The 19,443-nt window shown below is 52.4% G+C and overlaps 1 protein-coding gene across 5 annotated transcripts; it reads right to left on the bottom strand.

Moving 5' to 3' along the window:
- Nucleotides 1–1,127: 1,127 nt before the first annotated feature.
- ZBP1 (Z-DNA binding protein 1) lies at nt 1,128–17,766 on the bottom strand. 5 transcript variants are annotated; one of them, XM_050745598.1, is made up of 8 exons: nt 17,460–17,748; nt 13,453–13,677; nt 12,724–12,792; nt 12,096–12,269; nt 10,363–10,530; nt 8,924–9,127; nt 7,377–7,595; nt 1,128–2,300 (listed from the first exon to the last, which is right to left on the bottom strand). In XM_050745598.1, the coding sequence occupies exons 1-8, from the start codon at nt 17,491–17,493 to the stop codon at nt 2,131–2,133; spliced, it is 1,263 nt and encodes a 420-aa protein (XP_050601555.1). In that variant the 5' UTR covers nt 17,494–17,748; the 3' UTR covers nt 1,128–2,130. The 5 variants fall into 5 exon arrangements, with proteins under 5 accessions (XP_050601555.1, XP_050601558.1, XP_050601556.1 ...); XM_050745599.1 differs by lacking the exon at nt 1,128–2,300 and adding an exon at nt 3,822–4,404; XM_050745597.1 differs by lacking the exon at nt 1,128–2,300 and adding an exon at nt 4,463–4,840.
- Nucleotides 17,767–19,443: the final 1,677 nt, after the last annotated feature.

Below are 19,443 nucleotides of genomic sequence, written 5' to 3'. Positions count from 1 at the left end.
GGAGACATGAGTTTGTTCAATAAGTGTTTTTACTGAGGCCCTGTGATGAGCCAGCCCCTCCCTACCAAGGTAGATATTAGCCCCAGGGGGCATCAGCTTTTGGATGTCAGATGCCAAGGCCAGTGAAGGAGACACAGCAGAGTGTGACAAACTCCCACCTGAGGGCTGGGTGTGGCATTGGAGTTGCGGGCAGCAGAATGCCTCTGTGTGTGCATGCATGTGTGTACACGTGTGTGTGCACATGTGTGCCTATGTGCACATTGAAGGAAGGACACAGCTCTTGTTCCACAATCACCCTGCCTGGCTGATCACCACCTCCCTCTATCCCTCTCTATCTTCCTCCCACCATGCCCCACCAAATCCCTCCACTACCCACCCCACCCCGTGGTTCGGGAAATGTTGCAGAGCCCATAGCCCTTCTAGGGGAACTTAGCCCCTAGCGGGGTGGTCAGGTCTGGTAAATAACAAGTTGACATGGTTTGGCTGCGTCCCCACCCAAATCTCATCTTGAATTGTAGCTCCCATAATTCCCGTGTGTTGCAGGAGGGACCCAACAGGAGGTAATTGAATCATGGGGATGGTTTCCATCATACTGTTCTGGTGGTAGTGAAGTAAGTCTCATGAGATCTTACGGTTTGATAAGGGAAACCCCTTTCACTTGGTTCTCATTCTCTATCTTGTCTGCTGCCATGTAAGATGTGCCTTTTGCCTTCCACCTTGATTGTGAGGCCTCCCCAGTCATGTGGAACTGTGAGTCTATTAAACTTCTTTTTCCTTATAAATTACCCCGTCTTGGGTATATCTTTATCAGCAGCGTCAAAATGGGCTAATCCACAAGCACTCTCTGCTGATTGGCTAGAAGAAGTCACCTGACCCATGGGTCAGCCAATGACTTCCAGCAGTGCCTGGGGACCAGGGGTGGGGGTGGGAAAGAATTTTCAGTTTGGGAGTTCAGCTGAAAATTCCTGAGAGATCAAGGCTGAGGAGAGAAGATTCTAGAAAGGTCGGGTGATAAGGAGGTCAGGTGGCCACGATGGGCCTTGAGGAAGTCAGACCTCAAGTGAGAAGAGAGTGGGGCAGTGTTTCAATTGGCTCAGGCTGCTATAATAAAATGCCTCACCCCGGGCAATTTATAAACAGAAATTTATTGCTTACAGTTTCAGGGTCTGGGAAGGCCAAGATCAAGGTGCCAGCAGAGTCAGTGTCTGACGAGGGGTTGGTCTCGGCTTTAACGATGGCACTTTGTTACTGCATCCTCACATGGCGGACAGGCAAGCGGGACTAACAGACCCCCTCAAACCCTTTCATGAGAGCGCTAATCCCACTCGCCCTCTTGACTCCATCCCCTCCAAAAGGTCACACCTCTTCATACCACTGCACTGGGGATTAAGGCTTTTTTTTTTGTTTTTTGTTTTGAGATGGAGTCTCACTCTGTCACCAAGGCTGGAGTGAGTGCAGTGGCACTGTCTCAGCACACTGCAACCTCTGCCTCCTGAGCTCAAATGATCCTCCCTCCCCGGCCTCTGGAGCAGCTGGGACCACAGAAACGCACCACCATGCCTGGCTATGTTTTTGTATTTTTGGTAGAGACAGGGTTTCACCATGTTACCCAGGCTGGTCTTGAACTCCTGAGCTCAAGTGATCCACCTACCTCAGCCTCCCAAAGTGCTGGGATTACAGTCGTGAGCCACTGCGCCCAGTTGGGATTATGTGTTGATATGAATTTTGTTGGGACTCAAACATTCAAACCACAGCAAGTAGCCATGACGGAAGGTAACTCAAGGCAGGTGCCCCAAGCCCAGGAAAGAATGGAGAGAGAGGCCTGGGCCAGGCTAGGCTACCGAGCCCCACTCCCATCTACCCACCTCCTCTTGGCACACCAAGGGTTCCCCAAAGCAACTCCCTGTCATCTGCTCCTGGCCATCAAAAGACCTGGCCCGAACTCATCCCCACGCCAGGTCCATCCCCCAAAACTGACTCATGCAGGTTATGTCTGGAAGCAAGCAGGACAAACAAGACACTTAAGGAATGCAGAGAGCAGCAGGCTAGTGTCCCTAGCATGCACCCACCCCCACGTGTCCAAGCCCCACGTGAGGCTGTGCACGAAATCCCACCTCCCCACCAGCTCCCCTAGTATGAGGCTTCATCCACATAGTCGCTGCCTTCTGCAGCTTTGTGACTCCTGTTTCCAAGAGTCATAGCTTCCAGCTTGGGGGTGAGCTTCGAGGAGTTTCGAGTGATGGGCTGACCAATGTCTTGAGGAAAGTGACTTCTGGATTGTGTGTCTGTGGGATGAGGACCTGGGGAAGAGAAGATGGGGGGTCAGCTTCATGGGCACGTGGCCTGGGCGTTTCCACAGGGACCTGCTCTTGGAAGGATCTCAAGCTCAGCTTGAGCCTTTGTTGTTACTGTCTAGATTTGTACTAAGTCTTGAACAGGGAGCCCCACCTTTTCACTGTGCATTGGGCCCCCAGATCATGTAGCCAGTCCTGTCCTAGTTTCACAGCAGTGAAATGGAGGAGCAGAAATGATACCAGAAAGCCCCCATCCCAGGGCTCTCCCAGTCCTCCCAGGGGCCCCAAAGGATGGCTCTCCATGCCCTGGCACTGACAGTCTCTGATCAGCAATTTCCTCAAAAAAAACAAAACAAAACAAAACAAAACAAAAACATTCCAGGCCTTACACCTCTCAGGATAAGGTCCTGCCTGCCACTCAAGGAGGAAGTGACAGGCAGACCTCATTTTATCGCACTTTGCCTTGTTGTACTTTGGTTTATTACACTGCATAGATATTGCATTTGTTTTTCACGAGTTGAAGGTCTGTGGCACCCTGCATGGAGCGAGTCTATCAGTGCCAATTTTTCCAGCAGCATATGCTCACTTCCTGTCTCTGTGTCGTATTTTGGTAATCCTCACAATATTTCACACTTTTTCATTTTGATTATATGTGTTATGGTGGTCTGTGATTGGTGGTCTTTGATGTTGTTATTGTAATTGCTTTGCTTTGGGGTGCCACAAATATCACCTGTATAAGATGATGAAGTTAATTAATAAATCTATGTGTTCTGACCTGTCACTGCTCAGCCGTCTCCTCCTCTCTCTCCCTCTCCTCAGGCCTCCCTATTCCGTGAGACGCAACAATATTGCAATTAGGAAAATTCATAACCCTACAATGGGCCAGGTGCCATGGCTCATGCCTGGAATCCCAACACTTTGGGAGGCCGAGGCGGGCGAATCACCTGAGGTTGGGAGTTCGAGACCAGCCTGACCAACATGGAGAAACTTGTCTCTACTAAAAATACAAAATTAGCCGGGTGTGGTGGTGCAGGCCTGTAATCTCAGCTACCCAGGAGGCTGAGGTAAAAGAATCGCTTGAACCTGGGAGGTGGAGGTTGCAGTAAGCCAAGATTGCGCCATTGCACTCCAGCCTAGACAACAAGAGTGAAACTCCATCTCAATAAAATAAAAATAAAAAAGAACCCCAAATGGCGTCTAAGTGCTAAAGTGAAAGGAAGAGTTGCATGTCTCTCACTTTAAATCAAAAGCTAGAAATGATTAAGCTTGGTGAGAGAGGCAGGTCCAAAGCTAAGACAAGTTGAAAGCTAGGTCAAAAGTTAATCAAATTGTGAAGGCAGAGGAAAAGTTCTTGAAGGACATTAAAAGTGCTACTTCAGCAAACACATGAGTGATGAGAAAGTGAACCAGCCTTGCAGCTGGTGTGGAGAAAGTTTTAGTGGTCTGGATGGAGGATTGACCAGCCACAATAGTCTCTGAAGCCTATACCTCATCCAGGGCAAGGCCCTTGCTCTATTCAATTCTAAAGGCTGAGAGAAGTGAGGAAGCTGCAGAAGAAAAGTTGGAAGTAAGCAGAGGTTGGTTCATGAGGTTTAAGGAAAGAAGCCATCCCCATAACGTGAAAGTACAAGGTGAGGCAGCACGTGCTAATGGAGAAGCTGCAGCAGGTTACCCGGAAGCTCTAGCTAAGATCATTGATGAGCACGACTGCATGACAGAGCAGGTTCTCAATGTAGACGAAACAGCCTTCTATTGAGAAAAGATATCTAGAACTTTCATAGCTCGAGAGGAGATGTCAATGCCTGACTTCAAAGCTTCAAAGGGGCAGGCTCTCTTGTTGGGGACTAATGCAGCTGGTGACTTTCAGCTGAAGCCTTTCCTCAGTTACCATTTTGGAAATTCTAGGGCCCTTAAGAACGATGCTAAATCGACTCTGCCTGTGTTCTGTGAATGAAGCAACAAAGCTAGATGACAGCACCTCTGTTTATAGCATGGTTTACTGAATATTTTAAGCCTAGCACTGAGACTTACTGCTCAGAAAAAAATATTCCTTTGAACATTTTACTGCTCATCGTCCATACCACAGGAGCTGGGTGTTCAGGATCCTGGGCTAAAGGCCAAAAAAAAAAAAAGTTTTTTTTTGTTTGTTTTTTTTGTTTGTTTTTTTCCTGCTCATTGACAATGCACCTGTTCATCCAAGGGCTCTGATGGAGATGTAAAAAAGAGTTAATGTTGTTTTCATGCCTGCTAGCACAGCATCCATTCTGCAGCCCACGGATTAAGGAGTAACTTCAACATTCACTTCTTATTCTTCAATAAATACATTTTACAAAGGCATAAGTGCAATACAGAGTGATTCCTCAGATGGATCTGGGCAAAGTAAATTGAAAATTGTCTGGAAAAAATCATCAATCTAAATGCCATTAAGAACACTTGTGATTCACGGGAGAAGGTCAAAATATCAACATTCACAGGAGTCTGGAAGAAGTTGATTCCAACTTTCATGAATGACTTTGAGGGGTTCAAGACTTCAGTGAAGACAGCAACTGCAGATGTGGTGGAAATAGGAGGAAAACTCGAATTAGAAATGGAATATGAAGATGGGACCGAATTGCCGCAATCTCATGAGAAAGCTTGAACAGATGAGTTGCTTCATACGGATGAGCAAAGAAAGTGGTTTCTTGAGATGGAATCTATTCCTGGTGAAGATACTGCGAACATTGTTGAAATGACAACAAAGGATTTAGACTGTTATATAAACCTATTTGGTAAAGCAGCAGCAGGGTTGGGCTTGGTTCCAATTTTGAAAGAAGTTCTAGTATGAGTAAAATGCCATCAAACAGCATTGCATGCTACAGAGAAAGCTTTCGTGAAAGGGAGAGTCCATTGCTGCAGTGGACTTCATTGTTGGACTTCATTTTAAGAAATTGCCACAGCTGCCTCAACCTTCAGTAACTGCCACCCTGATCAGTCAGCAGCCATCAACATCGAGGCAAGACCTCCACCAGCATAGAGAAGATGACTGGCAGAAGACAGATGATGTTTAGCACTTTTAGCAATAAGGTATTTTCACATTAAGGTATATACATTGTTTTTTAGATACAATGTGATTGAGTGCATACCTAATAGACTACAGCCTCGTGTGACTATAACTTGTATGTGCACTGGGAAATCAAACATTTGCATGACTTGCTTTATTGGGGTGGTCTGGAGCTGACCCGTAATATCTCTGAGCTATGCCTATAGATGTCTCTTGGTGACAAAGAGAGGTGGGTGGGTCAGGACAAGGGGTAAGGATGTCATCAGCTCCTCTGCTGGAACCTCAGAGAAGAATGTCAGGATGTGGCAGGACAAATTTGGGCGTGTGGTCATTTTTTAACAACACGGAGCTGTGTTCTTTCCAGAAAAAGGAGTCCTCAGTGGTCTGGCTTGAGACCCACAGGGCTCTGCAGACGGCCTGTGCTGTGGGGTCCTAAGCCAGGTGAGGGATGGAGGACTGGTGGCACACGCCCTCCTGGGGGTGCCCAGTGGCCTTGGAGGTTTCTGAGACTCCCTTTGCTGCTGGAAGGGAGCCCGTGCTCCCAGATGCTCATGGCCTGTGCTCCTGGCCTGTGCTCCTGGCCCCCGTTCCGCAGGTGTCACATGGGGCTCCCAGGGGTCCTGGAGGGAGAGTTTGAAGGCAAGGCACGTGGGGCCAGGGTCTCCTCAGTGTGCCGGGACAGCAAGGACATGGCCCTTGGGGTGAGGAGACCCTCTGGACTTCCAGGACATGCGTCCCCTGGGCCTTCAGGCACTGGAAGGTGGATGCTGGCCAATCCTCCAGATTCTGTGAATCCACGTTTTCTACCCACTGGTGGGATTGGGTGTGACCCCTTATTCCAGATCCCAAAAGGGTAGGAGTGCAAATCCTCCTTCTAATTCTTTCTTCATATGGGAGGCATAAATCTCATCCTGCCCCTCTCCTGCTCAAGGCCCCCATGGCTCCCAGTTGCCTTAGCATCGACTGCCGCCTGGAGCTAGACCCTGGCTCTGCTCTCCACACTCAGGTCACCCTCAGACCCCTGTGGGTTCCTGTACTGTCATGTCCTCACCTCCAGGCCATTGTCCACACTGTTCCACCCACCAGGTACACCTGCCCTGTATGGATCCACCTTGTATGGACCTGCCCTACTCTCCAGCTGCCCCTACCCCAGGCCCCGAGCTCCCTTCTGCAGAGTTGGGATCCTCGGGCTCTGCAGCCAGCCTGTGCAGCTTCCAGGGGCAGAACTGTGGCTGGGAAGGTGAACCGCGCTGGTGTCCCCTCTCCCCTCTTCCTGTTGGCAGTGGAGACCCTCCCCTCAGTCTCTGCTGAGCTTAGGCTGCCTCGACACAGGCGGCACTTCCAAGATCCCCCGTGGCTAAGTGCTGGCCCTCGGAACAGCGCAGATGCGGTGGGTGGGCTTGGTCAAAGACAACAGCGGCTCTCTGTACCCTGTCTTGCCCCTCTGCTTGCTGGTGCCAAGTTCAACCCCACAGATGAGGATAGAGCCCCAGGGACAACTCATCCCTGAGGTAAAAGAATCCCTGGTCTGCTACCCTCACCCAGACATGAGACCTGGGCTTCGAGCAGGCGGGGCCACCATGTGTGGCGTCTCCACTGCGGCAGGTCAGCCTGTGCCCTGATGCAGAACCTTATTTGCATGGCAACCCAGCACCTTTCTGGGCCCAAAACAATCATGACAGCAATAACACTCCTATCTCCTGAATGCTGGCAGGGCTGGTGCAGGGCTGAGCTCTGCCTTCAGATTTTATCTCAGCCTTGCAACCACTGTAGGGGTTGCTTCAGGCTATTCTTACCATCCCACTTTCCAGCTAAGGAGACAGAGGCTCCCGGGTGAAGTGACTTGGGTGGGCCCCTCCACTAGGCGGACGGAGCCTCGAGCTCTGACTGTAGAGCTGCTGCTCCTCGTTATGGGTGAGCATTGCCTCCAGACTCTGGGAAACCAGAGATTAGCGAATGATCAATGAGAATGAATGAATGAATGAGTGGAAGGTGGGGAGAGAAAGAGAACACACAGGGGTCCACTCGGTACCCCAGCTCACCTGCGTCCTCCCTTGGCTGCCTGTCTCCAGACCCTGCGACTCCTCCTGGGCCAGCCACCCCTGGGCTGATAGACATTTTGTTGCTGTTGCCGATGGTGGCATCCTCGAGAAAGCATGATTTCATGTAGATTCTCTGGGCGGCATCCCCCTTGGGGTGAGTTCTTGGACTGGGCATTCTTGCTTCAAACAAAGCTTCTGGGCCGGCAGCAGTGGCAGAGACTGTGGGTCAAAGGGAGACAGGCCTGGAGCCAGGAGCAGCTGGATAGTGGCCCGGAGCCCTGACCCCCAGACTGACTCACCCTCCTCCCCAGACCTCCCACCAGCGGCCCACACCATCCCAGGCGCACAGCCTGTGCCTGCCCACCACACCTCCACACGTGCTGTTGGGCTGCCTGGGAAGTGTCTTTCCACCAGCTGGTGGGTCTGCCCCACTGATCCTGCCCAGCTGATCTGGACGCCAGTGTCTTCTGGGATTCAGCTCCTCTCTCCTCTGCTGCCTGCTTCCCACTGCACTGGAACACTGGCCCCCACTTTTGGTTGAAATCTTATGGGGGCTCCCAGCCTGGCCCCAGCCCCTGTCATCTGGCTCTGCCCTTTCCCACCCAAACTTCTGAAGAACCATCCACACTGAGTCTCACCTCCTCCACTCCCCAGACCCCTTCTGCTCCCTGGTTCCCAGAAACCACCCCCGCAAGGTCACCACGACCCCTCTCGCTGAACCCCACAGATGCTTCCCTGGGCTCGCCAGCCTGGCCGCTCTCTGGTGACTCCTTTCCCGGGGCCTCCGCTTTCCTCCTCCCTCTCTGGCTTCCCTGCTGGTTCTTCTCCCCCAGCCCATCTCTGCATTCCCACTGCGGGGGAGGACTTTGCCCGGGGCCCTCTGGTCACTGCAGCCACAGCACCTAGTAGGGCACCTGTGTTCCAACCTCCCTAAACACCATTCCAGTATCAAACCATCACCCTACTCCAGCTGGCCCAGCCTCTGCTTCTCTGCCCATTTTACAAATGAGGAAACTGAGGTTTCCTGCAGTGGGTTGTAGGGGATGGGGATCCAGAGTGCTAGCTTTATTTTATTTATTTATTTATTGAGATGGAGTCTCACTCTGTCACTCAGACTGGAGTGCAGTGGTGCGATCTCCGTTCACTGCAACCTCTGCCTCCCAGGTTGAAGCAATTCCCCTACCTCAGCCTTCTGAGTGGCTGGGATTGCAGGCACATGTCACCATGCCCAGTACTTTTTTTTTTTTTTTTTTTTTGGTAGAGACATGGTTTCACCATATTGGTCAGGTTGGTCTCGAACTCCTCACCTCAGGTGATCCACCCACTTTGGCTTCCCAAAGTGCTAAGATTACAGGTGGGAGCCACTGTGTCCAGCCTAGAGTGCTAGCTTTAAAAACCCCACCTGCTCTGCTCTGGTTCAGCTGCCTGGTGGAAGGAAAGGAATTTCCCATCATGCTTCTCTGCCCACAAAGATTCTGGCTCCAGTTCCTTCCAGTGAGGACCCACGGGGTGACAGGGGTGGGTCTGGCCTCTAGATCCCCAGTTACCTGGAGGGCTGCCAGGGGGGCTGTGGGCAGGGCCCTTGGACAGCACGCCGTGAAGCCTCATCTCATTGCTGTGTCCCAGCTGCACCCGTCTGAGCATGGACCGCTCCATGTGGATGTCCTGGGGCCCCCAGGGATCATTCAGGGTCCCCTGAGTTGAGGAATGACCTGGTGCCATTGAAGGGAGGTGGCGGGGACCAGTAGAACCTGGCAGGGGACAGTGGCACAGCCTCACCAGAGATTACTGCAGGCTTCTTCCCCCTCCTCACCGCCACCCACAGTCCTGTCCTCTGAATTCTTCTAGACACCATCAAACTGGGGGCCAAAGACTTCAGGCTCTGGCTTAGACAGCAAGAGTACCTGGCAGAATAGCTCATTTTGGGGCTCCCTGGGTTCTCAGGACTGGGGCTGGTGCCTGGATGTTGCAGGGACACTCACAAACCCAAACAATGAGCTCCTCGTTCTGATTCCGTCATTCCCGAGCCTTCTGATCTCATAGAGACAAAGTCTCCTTTGGTGCTAACACCAAAGGCTCAGAGCCTCCTGCAGTGTTTTAACTGCCAGGGACAACATTTATTTTTATGGTGATTTTAATGGTTTTCATTTAAAATAATACTATAAAATTGTTTTAAAATAAAATTTTAAAAATGTGCACTACTCAACATTAATTAAATAATCAGACATGGGTATGGCCAGAATCGGGAATGTGGGGCTCAGAGGATTAAAGCTGGGGAAACTATGATCTAGATTCTAGAACAAAGTTCCTAGTTTCACAATTGGGGAAACTGAGGCTGACAGAGGGGAAAGGTTCTCCCAAGGTTACAGGGAGTGTCCCGACTTTGGGGCTGAAGCTGTCACTCACAGGTGACAAGGCTGGGCTGACAGGTGGCTCTGTTCCCTCTTGCCACAGTGCCCAGCACAGGGTAAGGGCTCAAAGTGCAACACCGCATTTCATCCAAACCAGGATGACACAGGTGGTGAGATGCACCCCAGTTTCCAGCCTGTTAAAATGTGGGGGAAAGTTGCGTGTCTCAGAACAAATACTGTGCTATGATCACCTCCCCTGTGGCATTCCCCGGAGGGAGAGGAAATTGAGTCGTTTCTCATGAAAAACACGGGACCCCATTGAAAATGAGGCACAAGGTCAGGTGCAACACAGAGCTACCCCATCTTAATTTTAAAATTTTCTTAAAAAATAAAAATAAAATTAAATTTTAAAATGACGTAGAAGGTATCAGAATACAGGGAAATCAGGAGAGCTTTGATCTGGGCGTCCTCATTCTCAGGACGGCCACAAAGGTGGACTGTGGGGATCTGGAAGCAACCCTTTCCCCTTGGAGGGCTGAATTCCCCCATTCCCCATCCCTACCCTTTGCCCCCACCCAGTGGATCAGGTGGCCTCCCACCGAGGTCCCCTCCCCGGGCTCTCTCGGGTGACTCACCATCCTCCCCGGAGGCTGTGTGTCTTGTAATGATGTTCCCGTGTCCAATCTGGATGGCTTCGGAGTTTGCAATGGAAATCCGGCCATTCGGTCCATTCTGGCAGATCATGTTGATTGGATTGTGCTGGTAAATAATTGAGGCTGACTCTGCTCTTCTTCCAGAACCTTCTGCAAAATAATATTCAACTCTATCCCTTCGCCCCTCTCTATGGGTCAGGGGTTCCCAATACCAGTCGGCAGCACCAAATTCTCCTGGGGAGCTTGTTAAAATACCCTGGGTGTTCCGAGTCAGTAGGGCCAAGTGGGAGGCCAGAGCTGAGTGTTTAACAGACACCCCAGGTACTTCAGAGGGAGCCTCGCTTGAAAATAGCCCTGTGAGTCACCCTACCTGTGTCCTTTGCTGCCCCCATGGCTGGGCGGCCGCCATGATTGCTGGCTGGGAGGCCGCCATGATTGCTGGCTGGGAGGACTGCAGGGGCCCCACACTGCTCTCCCTGGGGGGCAGCCACAGCCCGGACCCCCGAGCACCTGCACCATTGCCCTTCTCCCTTGAGTAGTGGCCGAGAGACAGCAGCCCATTGGCCAGATCAGTTGTGCTTCGCACCCATGACATTTTAGATATTTGAATTTGTCACTAGTGTTTAAAATCTGGTGACTGTGATGCATTATTCCTTCCTTATAGCAGCCCTAGGATGCTGAGACCCCCTCGGACACCCATCGTGAGTAGCAGAGTCGCCCTATGGCGGTCGAGGCAGGCACCTACCCAGACTGTGTGGGGCCCATCACCACCCTCTGGGGTCTCGTCTCCTGTGCCTTTGTGGGCCCTTCCCCCATACACAAATATTTAAATTACATTGTATGTCAAGGATAACCCAGGCTGGATTTTTAAATTAAATTAAATTTAATTTAATTTTCTTTTGAGACAGAGTTTCACTTTTGTTGCCCAGGCTGGAGTGCAGTGGTGTGATCTCAGCTCACTGCAACCTCTGCCTCCCAGGTTCAAGCTATTCTCCTACCTCAGCCTCCCGAGTAGCTGGGATTACAGGCGCCGGCCACCAGGCCTGGCTAATTTTTGTATTTTTAGTAGAGACAGGGTTTTGCCATGTTGGCCAGGCTGACCTCAGGTGATCCGCCTGCCTCAGCCTCCCAAAGTGCTAGGATTACCGGCATGAGCGACCACGCCTGGTCCATTTTTAGATATTCATTATTATTATAGTATTCATTTCTTCTGATTTTAAATGAAATTAAAATTAAAACATTTTCAAGGACCCCTAAGAGTGCCATGGGCCTGTTGGATCTTGGCCCTGCGCCTATTAGATCTCACAGGGAAGACGACCCTGGGGCTCCACCCAGTAGGGGTCTGAGCCTAGTCTTGCCTTCTCTTCTGCCAACTTTAAAACCCCAACTTGGGCAAAGTGCTCAAAGAAAACTATTCCCAAACCCAGACTGATACCTGCACCTCAGAGCTGAGAACATTGGGAATGGGCCACCTCCATCCCATTCGCTGGCCTTCTGCAACTGCAGCCCTTGGGCCACGACTCCAGGAAGCTGTTCCTGGTTAATCCTGCCAGCACACCCCTTCCTCCTGGAAGCCCTTGCAGTGAACTGTCAGTGGGACCTCCAGAAGCTTCTGGCAGTTTCTGGTGAGCTGCTCAGCAGAGCACCCAGCAAAGACCAAGCGCTAGTGTCATGGTTTCCCTCTGCAGCCCAGGTGCAGGCAGCTGGGGGCCTACCTGGGCGGTAAATCGTCCACACTTTGGACTGCTCATCCACGTCCAGAAGGTGCCTGCTCTTCATCCTGTACAAGTCTGGGTTCACATCTTTTGCTGTCCTCATTCCCAGTGCCTGGGCGATGACCAGGGCCCTCTGGGGACCATTGTCTTTGAGAAACCTGTAGATGTCTTCCTCTGGGAGGCAGGACGGCCACGTGGTTAGAGAGGAGTCCTAGAATTTGCATCTGCCTCACCCACCGCTTTCTAGCTGTGTGGCCCTGGACCCAGCCCCTCGAGGCCTGGTTTCCTCATCTGTAAAATGGGCACCACGATAACGGGGTCATGATGACGCACCGCAGAGGTGCCCTGAGGGTGGGGGATGTGCACGCAGTGCTCTGCCCTGGGCCTGGCACATGGTGAGTGCATGGTGAGGGTCAGCTATTGTCTGACTGGAGAAATCACTGCTCGACATTCAGATTCTCCCGCTGTCAGGGCTGGGTCTTGGCTCTGAACACTGTTTGGGAGCCACCTGGTGGGTGGGACAGGGCCCCTGAACACTGGTGAGATCTCGTACCCTCAAGGAGGGCCTGGGGTTCCTGAGGAGTGGGATCCTGTGTCCCGGGAGCTGAAGGGGCATGCAATGACTTACCCCGCTGTTGGCTGAACTGAGGGCTAGGGGTCTCTGGAACTGTAGCTACACATTGCTGGGGCCTCTCGGCTGGAGAAAGAAAGACGGGTCAGAGGGGTGGGGGACAGAAAACAGCACCAGGGCTCCACCCCACAAAGGTGGGCAGCACCCTAGGGTGAGCTGCAACGCCGGTAGTTGCAAACTCAGACTCCAGAGTTAAACACACTTGACATCAAGTCGTGCCTGTGCCCTGGCAGCTGCGGCTTCCTGCTGGTTTACTTCTCCGGGGCTCAACCTCCTTTGCCTCCTGGGGTTGTGTGAGGGCTGGGTGAACCCTGAAACAGTGCCCAGCTAATCTTAAGTGCATGACAAATGGCAGCTCTTTCTGGCTGTGGGCTGTAAAGCTAGAAAAGGGGGGCTGGTGGGACTGAGTGTGTTCTGTGATTAGGACCATCATGTCATTGCTGTTTCCATCATGATGATTTTCTGTTATAATTGTTAGTGTTCCGCTGAGTACTTTCTGTGTGCAGGGCTGGGCTGAGCCTGATGCAAGGCCTTCTCTCAGCAACCCCTACCAAGCAGCCCTGCTGTCAGCTCCATCAACCAGAAAAAGAAACCGAGGCACAGAGATGAAACCCGTGAGCTCCCAAGTGGCAGAACTCAGATTCGAACCCAGGCTCAAATCTGTGCTTGTCCATTGCCAGGATGGTCCCTGCCTGGTCAGACCCACCTCCCCAGGGTGGCAGTTACCAGGGCTGGACAGGGCCAGCTCTGCAGGACCCTCGCCTCCAGGACCAGTCCCGCCCAAGCGCCAGGTGGCGGGGGCTGTGAGGGAGACTTTCAGCTCCTTTAGCATTCGGTAGAGGACTTGGTTGAGCTCCTTCTTGGGTGCTTGGCATTCCTTCACCAGCTGGGCAAGCTTCACTGGGGAGCCAGCCTCTGTCAGCACCTTCAGGATCCTCTGTTCAAGGTGGCCTGGGGGAGTGAGTGGGGGACAGAGATAGGGACTTAGTCTCCCGGGTCCCCACAGATGAGCCCAGGCTGGAGGCTCCAAGAGGCACGTGAGGCCCCTTTTTGAGAGGTGTCCAGGGCAGAGGAGAGGGCAAAGACCCCAGCAGATGCCCCCTAAGGGCAGCAGAGCAGCTGCCCCTGCCCAGAGAGAGGCATGCAGGCTGATCAGAAATGGCCTGGCAGCCAGAGGAGGTGCCACCTCGCCTGTGCCCTCCCCGGGTGTGGGTGCCAGGGGGCAGTGGGGTTCCTCAGCTCTCAGGTGTCCTCAGGGCAGGGGGGAGTAGAGGGCAGAAGGACGGAGCCAGAGGGAGGCAGGGGGACCTGGGAGCACAAAGGCAAGTCCTGCCTGGGTGTACCTGATGCCCATTGCCATCCTCCCTGGGAATCAATCGCCTCTTCTCAGCTCACCATCCTTCCATGGTGCCACTATCCATCGAAGCCAGAAACCGACCAGACATCAGAAACAGAGCTTTCCCCCAGTGCCCAGTCGTGGAGCCCTGGAAATGCCATTCTTGGATTTTCTGGAATTGCCCCACTCCTCTCTTCTGCCGGCACCACCCGCTTCCTCACCACCATCTCCTGGGTGCAGCAATAGGCTCCCGGTTGGCCCACCAGCTCCAGTCGGGTACCCTCCAGATCTGGCTCTGCCGACCACCCAGCTTGACCTGCACCTGCTCCCAACTTCCCTCCAAGTGCTGGCCTGTTTGTGCTCCCTTTAGCCCCACTCACCCCAGCCCCTTTGCACACACTGTTCCGGCTGTCAGGAACACCCTTCCCCCACAACCCAACCTGTATGATGTCTACTCAACCTCCAGCCTCCTCACATGCCACTTCCTTGGGGAAGCCTGTCCCTGTGTTCCAGAGTGGCTGGGATCTGCTTGTGTGTGGGTCCCCTAGTGTCCCCTGCTGTACTTGCGTGGCTCACTGTTGTACCGTCAGCATCTAGCACAGTGCTGGGCACACAGGACGTGCTCAGGAAATGGCAGTTGAATGTATGAGTGACTGAGTGAATGAATGAATGAATGAATGAGACCAGGAGTGGTGGCTCACACTTGTAATCCTAGCATGTCAGGAGGCTGAGATTGGAGGACTCCTAGAGGCCAAGAGTTCTAGACCAGCCTGGGCAACATAGTGAGACCCCCATCTCTACAAAAACAGAAAAAAAATCAGGTAGGTATGATGGCACGTGCCTGTAGTTCCAGATGCTCAAGAGGCTGAAATGGGAGGATCGCTTGAGTCTAGGAGGTTGCAGCTGCAGTGAGCTATGAATGCACCGCTGTACTCCAGCCTGGGCAACAGAGCAAGACCCCATCTCTGGAAAAAAAAAAAAGGACTGAGTAAGTGAGTGTCTGTCTCTAGGGACAGACATTTACTCAATAGACCCAGGCAGCTCCTCCTTGGCCAGTTGGCAGGTGCTGCTGTTTCCTGGCCTGAGTTTAATGAGCCCTAAGCAGGACCCCAAGAGATTCAAGGAGGAATTCTCCAAATGGCCCCTGCTCCTCCTGAGGCAGCTCTTAAAAATCAAAACCATTAGCTCACACAATGATTAAAAAATCAAAGCCAGCTGCTCTGCCCAGAGATGAGGCTGGGGCAGACACAGGGTACAGGCAGCACCTGCAGCCAGCAGCCTGGGAGAGCCACGGTGGGGGGGGGCCCCACCTGTCACCAGAAGGTTCTGCTTCAAGGAACCCGAGGGCAGTGCGTGGGAGAGCTCTTCTGGGAAAGACCCGAGTTCCCCTTCCAGGACAGTGACTCAGTCCTTGTCATCTGGGCTTTCTTCCTGTTCAGAGGATTCTCTAGGTTTGCCCAGGGATCTTCGGTCGCAGCACTTGTAGGGGAGGGAAAAATCAGTTTGTGCCTCGCCCTGATGGCTACAATGCTGACAGGCTACCGTGTGCAGGTGAAGAGAAATTAGAAGACCTGGGAATTCCCACTCCTGCGCCTACCAAACTCCCCCACCGGCAGCCAGCAGCATCCCCGTGCACCTGACTTCAAACCTGGCTTCGCCTTGTCTCTCGGAGTTTTTTGTTGTTGAGACAGAGATTCATTCTTGTTGCCCAGTCTGCAGCTGCAGTGGCGCGATCTCGGCTCACCGCAACCTCCACCTCCTGGGTTCAAGCAATTCTCCTGCCTCAGCCTCTTAAGTAGCTGGGATTACAGACACGCACCGGGTTCAAGCAATTCTCCTGCCTCAGCCTCTCAAGTAGCTGGGATGACAGGCACGCACCACTACACCTGGCTAATTTTTGTATTTTTAGTAGAGACAGGGTTTCCCTTTGTTGGCCAGGCTGGTGTCGAACTCCTGACCTTAGGTGATCCCCCCAACTTGGCCCCCCAAAGTGCTGGGATTACAGGCATGAGCCACTGTGCCCGGCTGCAGAGTTTTGATTCTGGAAGGCTGACCCTAGGGAGCCACCACCTCTGCTCCACAGATCCAAGAGGAGATGGGGGTCAGAGGTGTGGATGCAGGACAAGCCCGGGTGCTGGGCTGGACTCGACCGCTAAGTCCCAGGCTCCTATGTCTGAAAATGGGAAATTGTAAAATGGAGCAGGTGTAGGCAGCAATTTGGTCACAAAAGGAAAATCAACTGGGGAGGAAGACAAGGAAAGCCAGCGAGGGCTGAGTCCGGAACCTCTGTCAGCACCTGTGAGTCCCCGAAGAGGAAGCACCACAGGAACTCGGTGGCCAGCGCGGCTCCTGGCCACACCCTGACATTAGCCCACCAGGGGCACAGTCTGGGTTGGTTTTTTAAAATTTTGATGGCTGATTTCCTGGGTTTGAGCTCCTAGCCCTGACAACTACTAGCTATGTGACCTCCCCCCGGCTTCAGGTTCCCCTTCTGTGAAATGGAGACAATAATAACTACTTCAAAGATTGCGGTGAGGATTAAAAACAAAACAAACCCATCCCCCAAACTGCAAAACCACACTTCACCTACAGTCCACAGCGCTTCGTGGAGACCCTAGAGAACAGTAATTGCTCGATACACTATTGGCTTTCATTGCAGCTCTTCCAGGAATAAAATGAATGAAATGTTAGTTGAGGAAAGAATGCAACAACAAGGAACAAAGGCATACATGTACCTCATCAAAGCAAACTGCTTTGTTCTCGATATGACTGTGACATGGGTGTTCAAACGCTAGCACCAGTGCTCGCCAGCTGTGCTACCCCGAGAGTGTCATTTCACCTCTCAGGGCCTCAGTTATCTATAAAATGGGAATGACATGGAACTTGTCCCTGCAGGCCATTGAGAAATGCTTGCGAAGCTTGTTTTGAGGTGCCCGGGGCATAGTCAGCTGTCGAACGACAGCTTTCTACTTTTCTTTTTTTTTTTCTTGAGACGAAGTCTTACTCTTATCACCCAGGCTGGAGTGCAATGGCGCCATCTCAGCTCACTACAACCTCCACCTCCCGGGTTCAAGCGATTCTCCAGTCTCAGCCTTCTGAGTAGCTGGAATCACAGGCATGCACCACCATGCCTGGTTCATTTTTGTATTTTTAGTAGAGACGGGGTTTCACCACGTTGGCCAGGCTAGTCTCAAACTCCTGAGCTCAACCAGTCCACCTACCTTGCCTCTCAAAGTGCTGGGATTACTGGCGTGGGCCACCATGCCCAGTTGGTCTACTATTCTTTAGGATACCGGTATTGTCATCATGATCTGGGCCAAGCACAACAGGAAGGAAGAGAAGTGGAAATCTCACCCCGGGAGCCACCGCTGGTCCTTGGAAGGAAGGAGTACTGTACCTTCTCTGCCCGGGTCAGCAGGAGCCTGGGCCATGCTCACAGCAGCTGCAAGGAGCCAGGGAGACTTGGCAGGTGGTGCAGGCTTCTGCACTGTGGCCTTGAGAGGGTGGGCTAGATCAAGGCTGGGGCTTAAGTGGCCAAGCCTGGTGCTTCTTGTAGCTCTGAACCCGCAAGGGAAGGGACGCCAACTTCCACCGGGCGGGTGTCAGCTGCTTACAGTCCGGAAATAGATGCCTAGCCAGGCCGGCCAGATTAGGTTTCAGGAGAAAAAGAAAATGAAACTTCTCTGTGTGTCTTTTGAAAGAAAGACAATTGGAAGCTGGGTGGATGAGCAAGACAGAGTTGGGGCCCTGACTTGATGTTGACAGGGAGGAGCTGTAAACTTGGCAAGACCAGAGCATCCTCTGAAGAGGCCTTTGAGACAGAGGACTTCCCTCACCTTCCCAGTTCCAGACACAGCCCACCTGGACCTCCACATTTTTATTTTCTGAATCAGCATCAGAGAATTAAAAAAAAAAAAAAAAAAAAGAGCATGCACCATCTGGAGGGGGGATGTCAGGGCGTGGCATCACTCTGATGATGTCAGGAGCTGGAGCTGGTTTCCCGGTTTCTGTGTTTTTGTTTGTTTTTGAGGCAGGGTTTCTGTCATCCAGGCTGGAGTGCAGTGGCGTGACCATGGCTCACGGCGGCCTCGACCTCCTGGACTCCAGCGATCCGCCCACCTCTCAGCCTCCTTAGTAGCTGGGACCACAGGCCTAAACCACCCTTCCCGGCAAATTTTTGTATTTTCTGTAGAGATGGGCTTTCATCATGTTGCCCAGGCTGGTCTCAAACTCCTGGGCTCAAGCGATCTGCCTGCCTTGGCCTCCCACAGTGCTGGGATTCCAGGCGTGAGCCCCCACACCCGGCCCCCCTGGTTCCTGTGGTGCTTCCTCCCCGGGGACTCACAGGTGCTACAGAGGCACCATCCCCAGCTCTCAGTGGCTTTTCTTGTCTTCTACCCAGTTTATTTCCCTTGCTCACACTAGGGGCAGAACATTTAGGTGGGTGAGTGCCCTGAGATTGTTCTTGTATGTATCCATGTGAGTGTCTTTAATGAACACCTACTATGTGCTTTCCAATCGCAAGTGCTCCTCCAACCCATCTACAGGGTAGGGGCCAGTTCTGACTTTTTCTCAGGGGGGAAACTGAGGCTAGAAAGGCAAGATCACTTGTCCAAGTCCACACAGAGTCCATGGCAGAGCTTGTCCTGTCCATTCCCCAGTTGTGTTTCCTGATCTGTAACACCTAGAAGTCATTGGTGAATCACCCTTAGTGCACAGATGGCATGGAGTTCCCAGCCTCATCATAAAACTGGCTTATTAATTCCAGAGTCAGATGCCTGGGGTCAGCATCTGAGAACCGGCAGCTGAGTGGTTCGGAATGCAAGCCTGCGATCAGCATGTTTGGGTCCAAACCTGGCTCTGCCATTTACCAGCTGCGTGACCTTGGACAAATTATTTAACCCCTCTGTGCCTCAGTTTCCCCATGTGTAAAAGGACTTAAAGGACCTAGCTCATGGGGTCGAGGTGAGGACTTAAGGGGCTAATCCAGTTCAGCTCTCGGGCTAGAGCCCCAGAGCCATCCGTAGTCATGGGCACCGTGGTCACCCTCACAGGAATGCTTCTGGGAGAGGACCCATTGCTCACACAACATTCTCAAAAGGTCCAGTGACCCCAGAAAAACTCAGAGCCACTGTTCTCTTCCAGACCACAGAAGGGGGAACTGAGGCCCACAGAGGTGAATGCTGTGTGTAAGGCCTCCCAGCTCTTGGTAGCCAATGGGGTCGAGAGCTCAGCCCTGAAAGTCCCTGGACTTGGGGTCTGTGTCTCATCTGCAGAGGGCTGGGAGGGCTAGAGACGTCTGCGCTCCTTGCAGACCCCATTTATGCATAAGGAGCAGCTTAGCAGCAGATACAAATGGAAAGGGGGTCTGGAGGTTTATC

This window comes from Macaca thibetana, chromosome 10 (assembly GCF_024542745.1).
Source record: "Macaca thibetana thibetana isolate TM-01 chromosome 10, ASM2454274v1, whole genome shotgun sequence".
Lineage (NCBI taxonomy): Eukaryota > Metazoa > Chordata > Mammalia > Primates > Cercopithecidae > Macaca > Macaca thibetana.
Note: the sequence above shows the minus strand (reverse complement) of the source record. Positions and strands in the feature narration are given on the sequence as shown.

Excerpts from the sequence above, each read along its gene's own strand:
- ZBP1 (XM_050745597.1), bottom strand. The coding sequence starts at position 17,493 with ATGGCCCAGGCTCCTGCTGACCCGGGCAGAGAAG. Across the intron at positions 13,678-17,459 it reads TGCTGACCCGGGCAGAGAAG|GCCACCTTGAACAGAGGATC; the intron begins GTACAGTACTCC and ends TCACTCCCCCAG. Across the intron at positions 12,270-12,723 it reads TCAGTTCAGCCAACAGCGGG|AGGAAGACATCTACAGGTTT; the intron begins GTAAGTCATTGC and ends CCTGCCTCCCAG.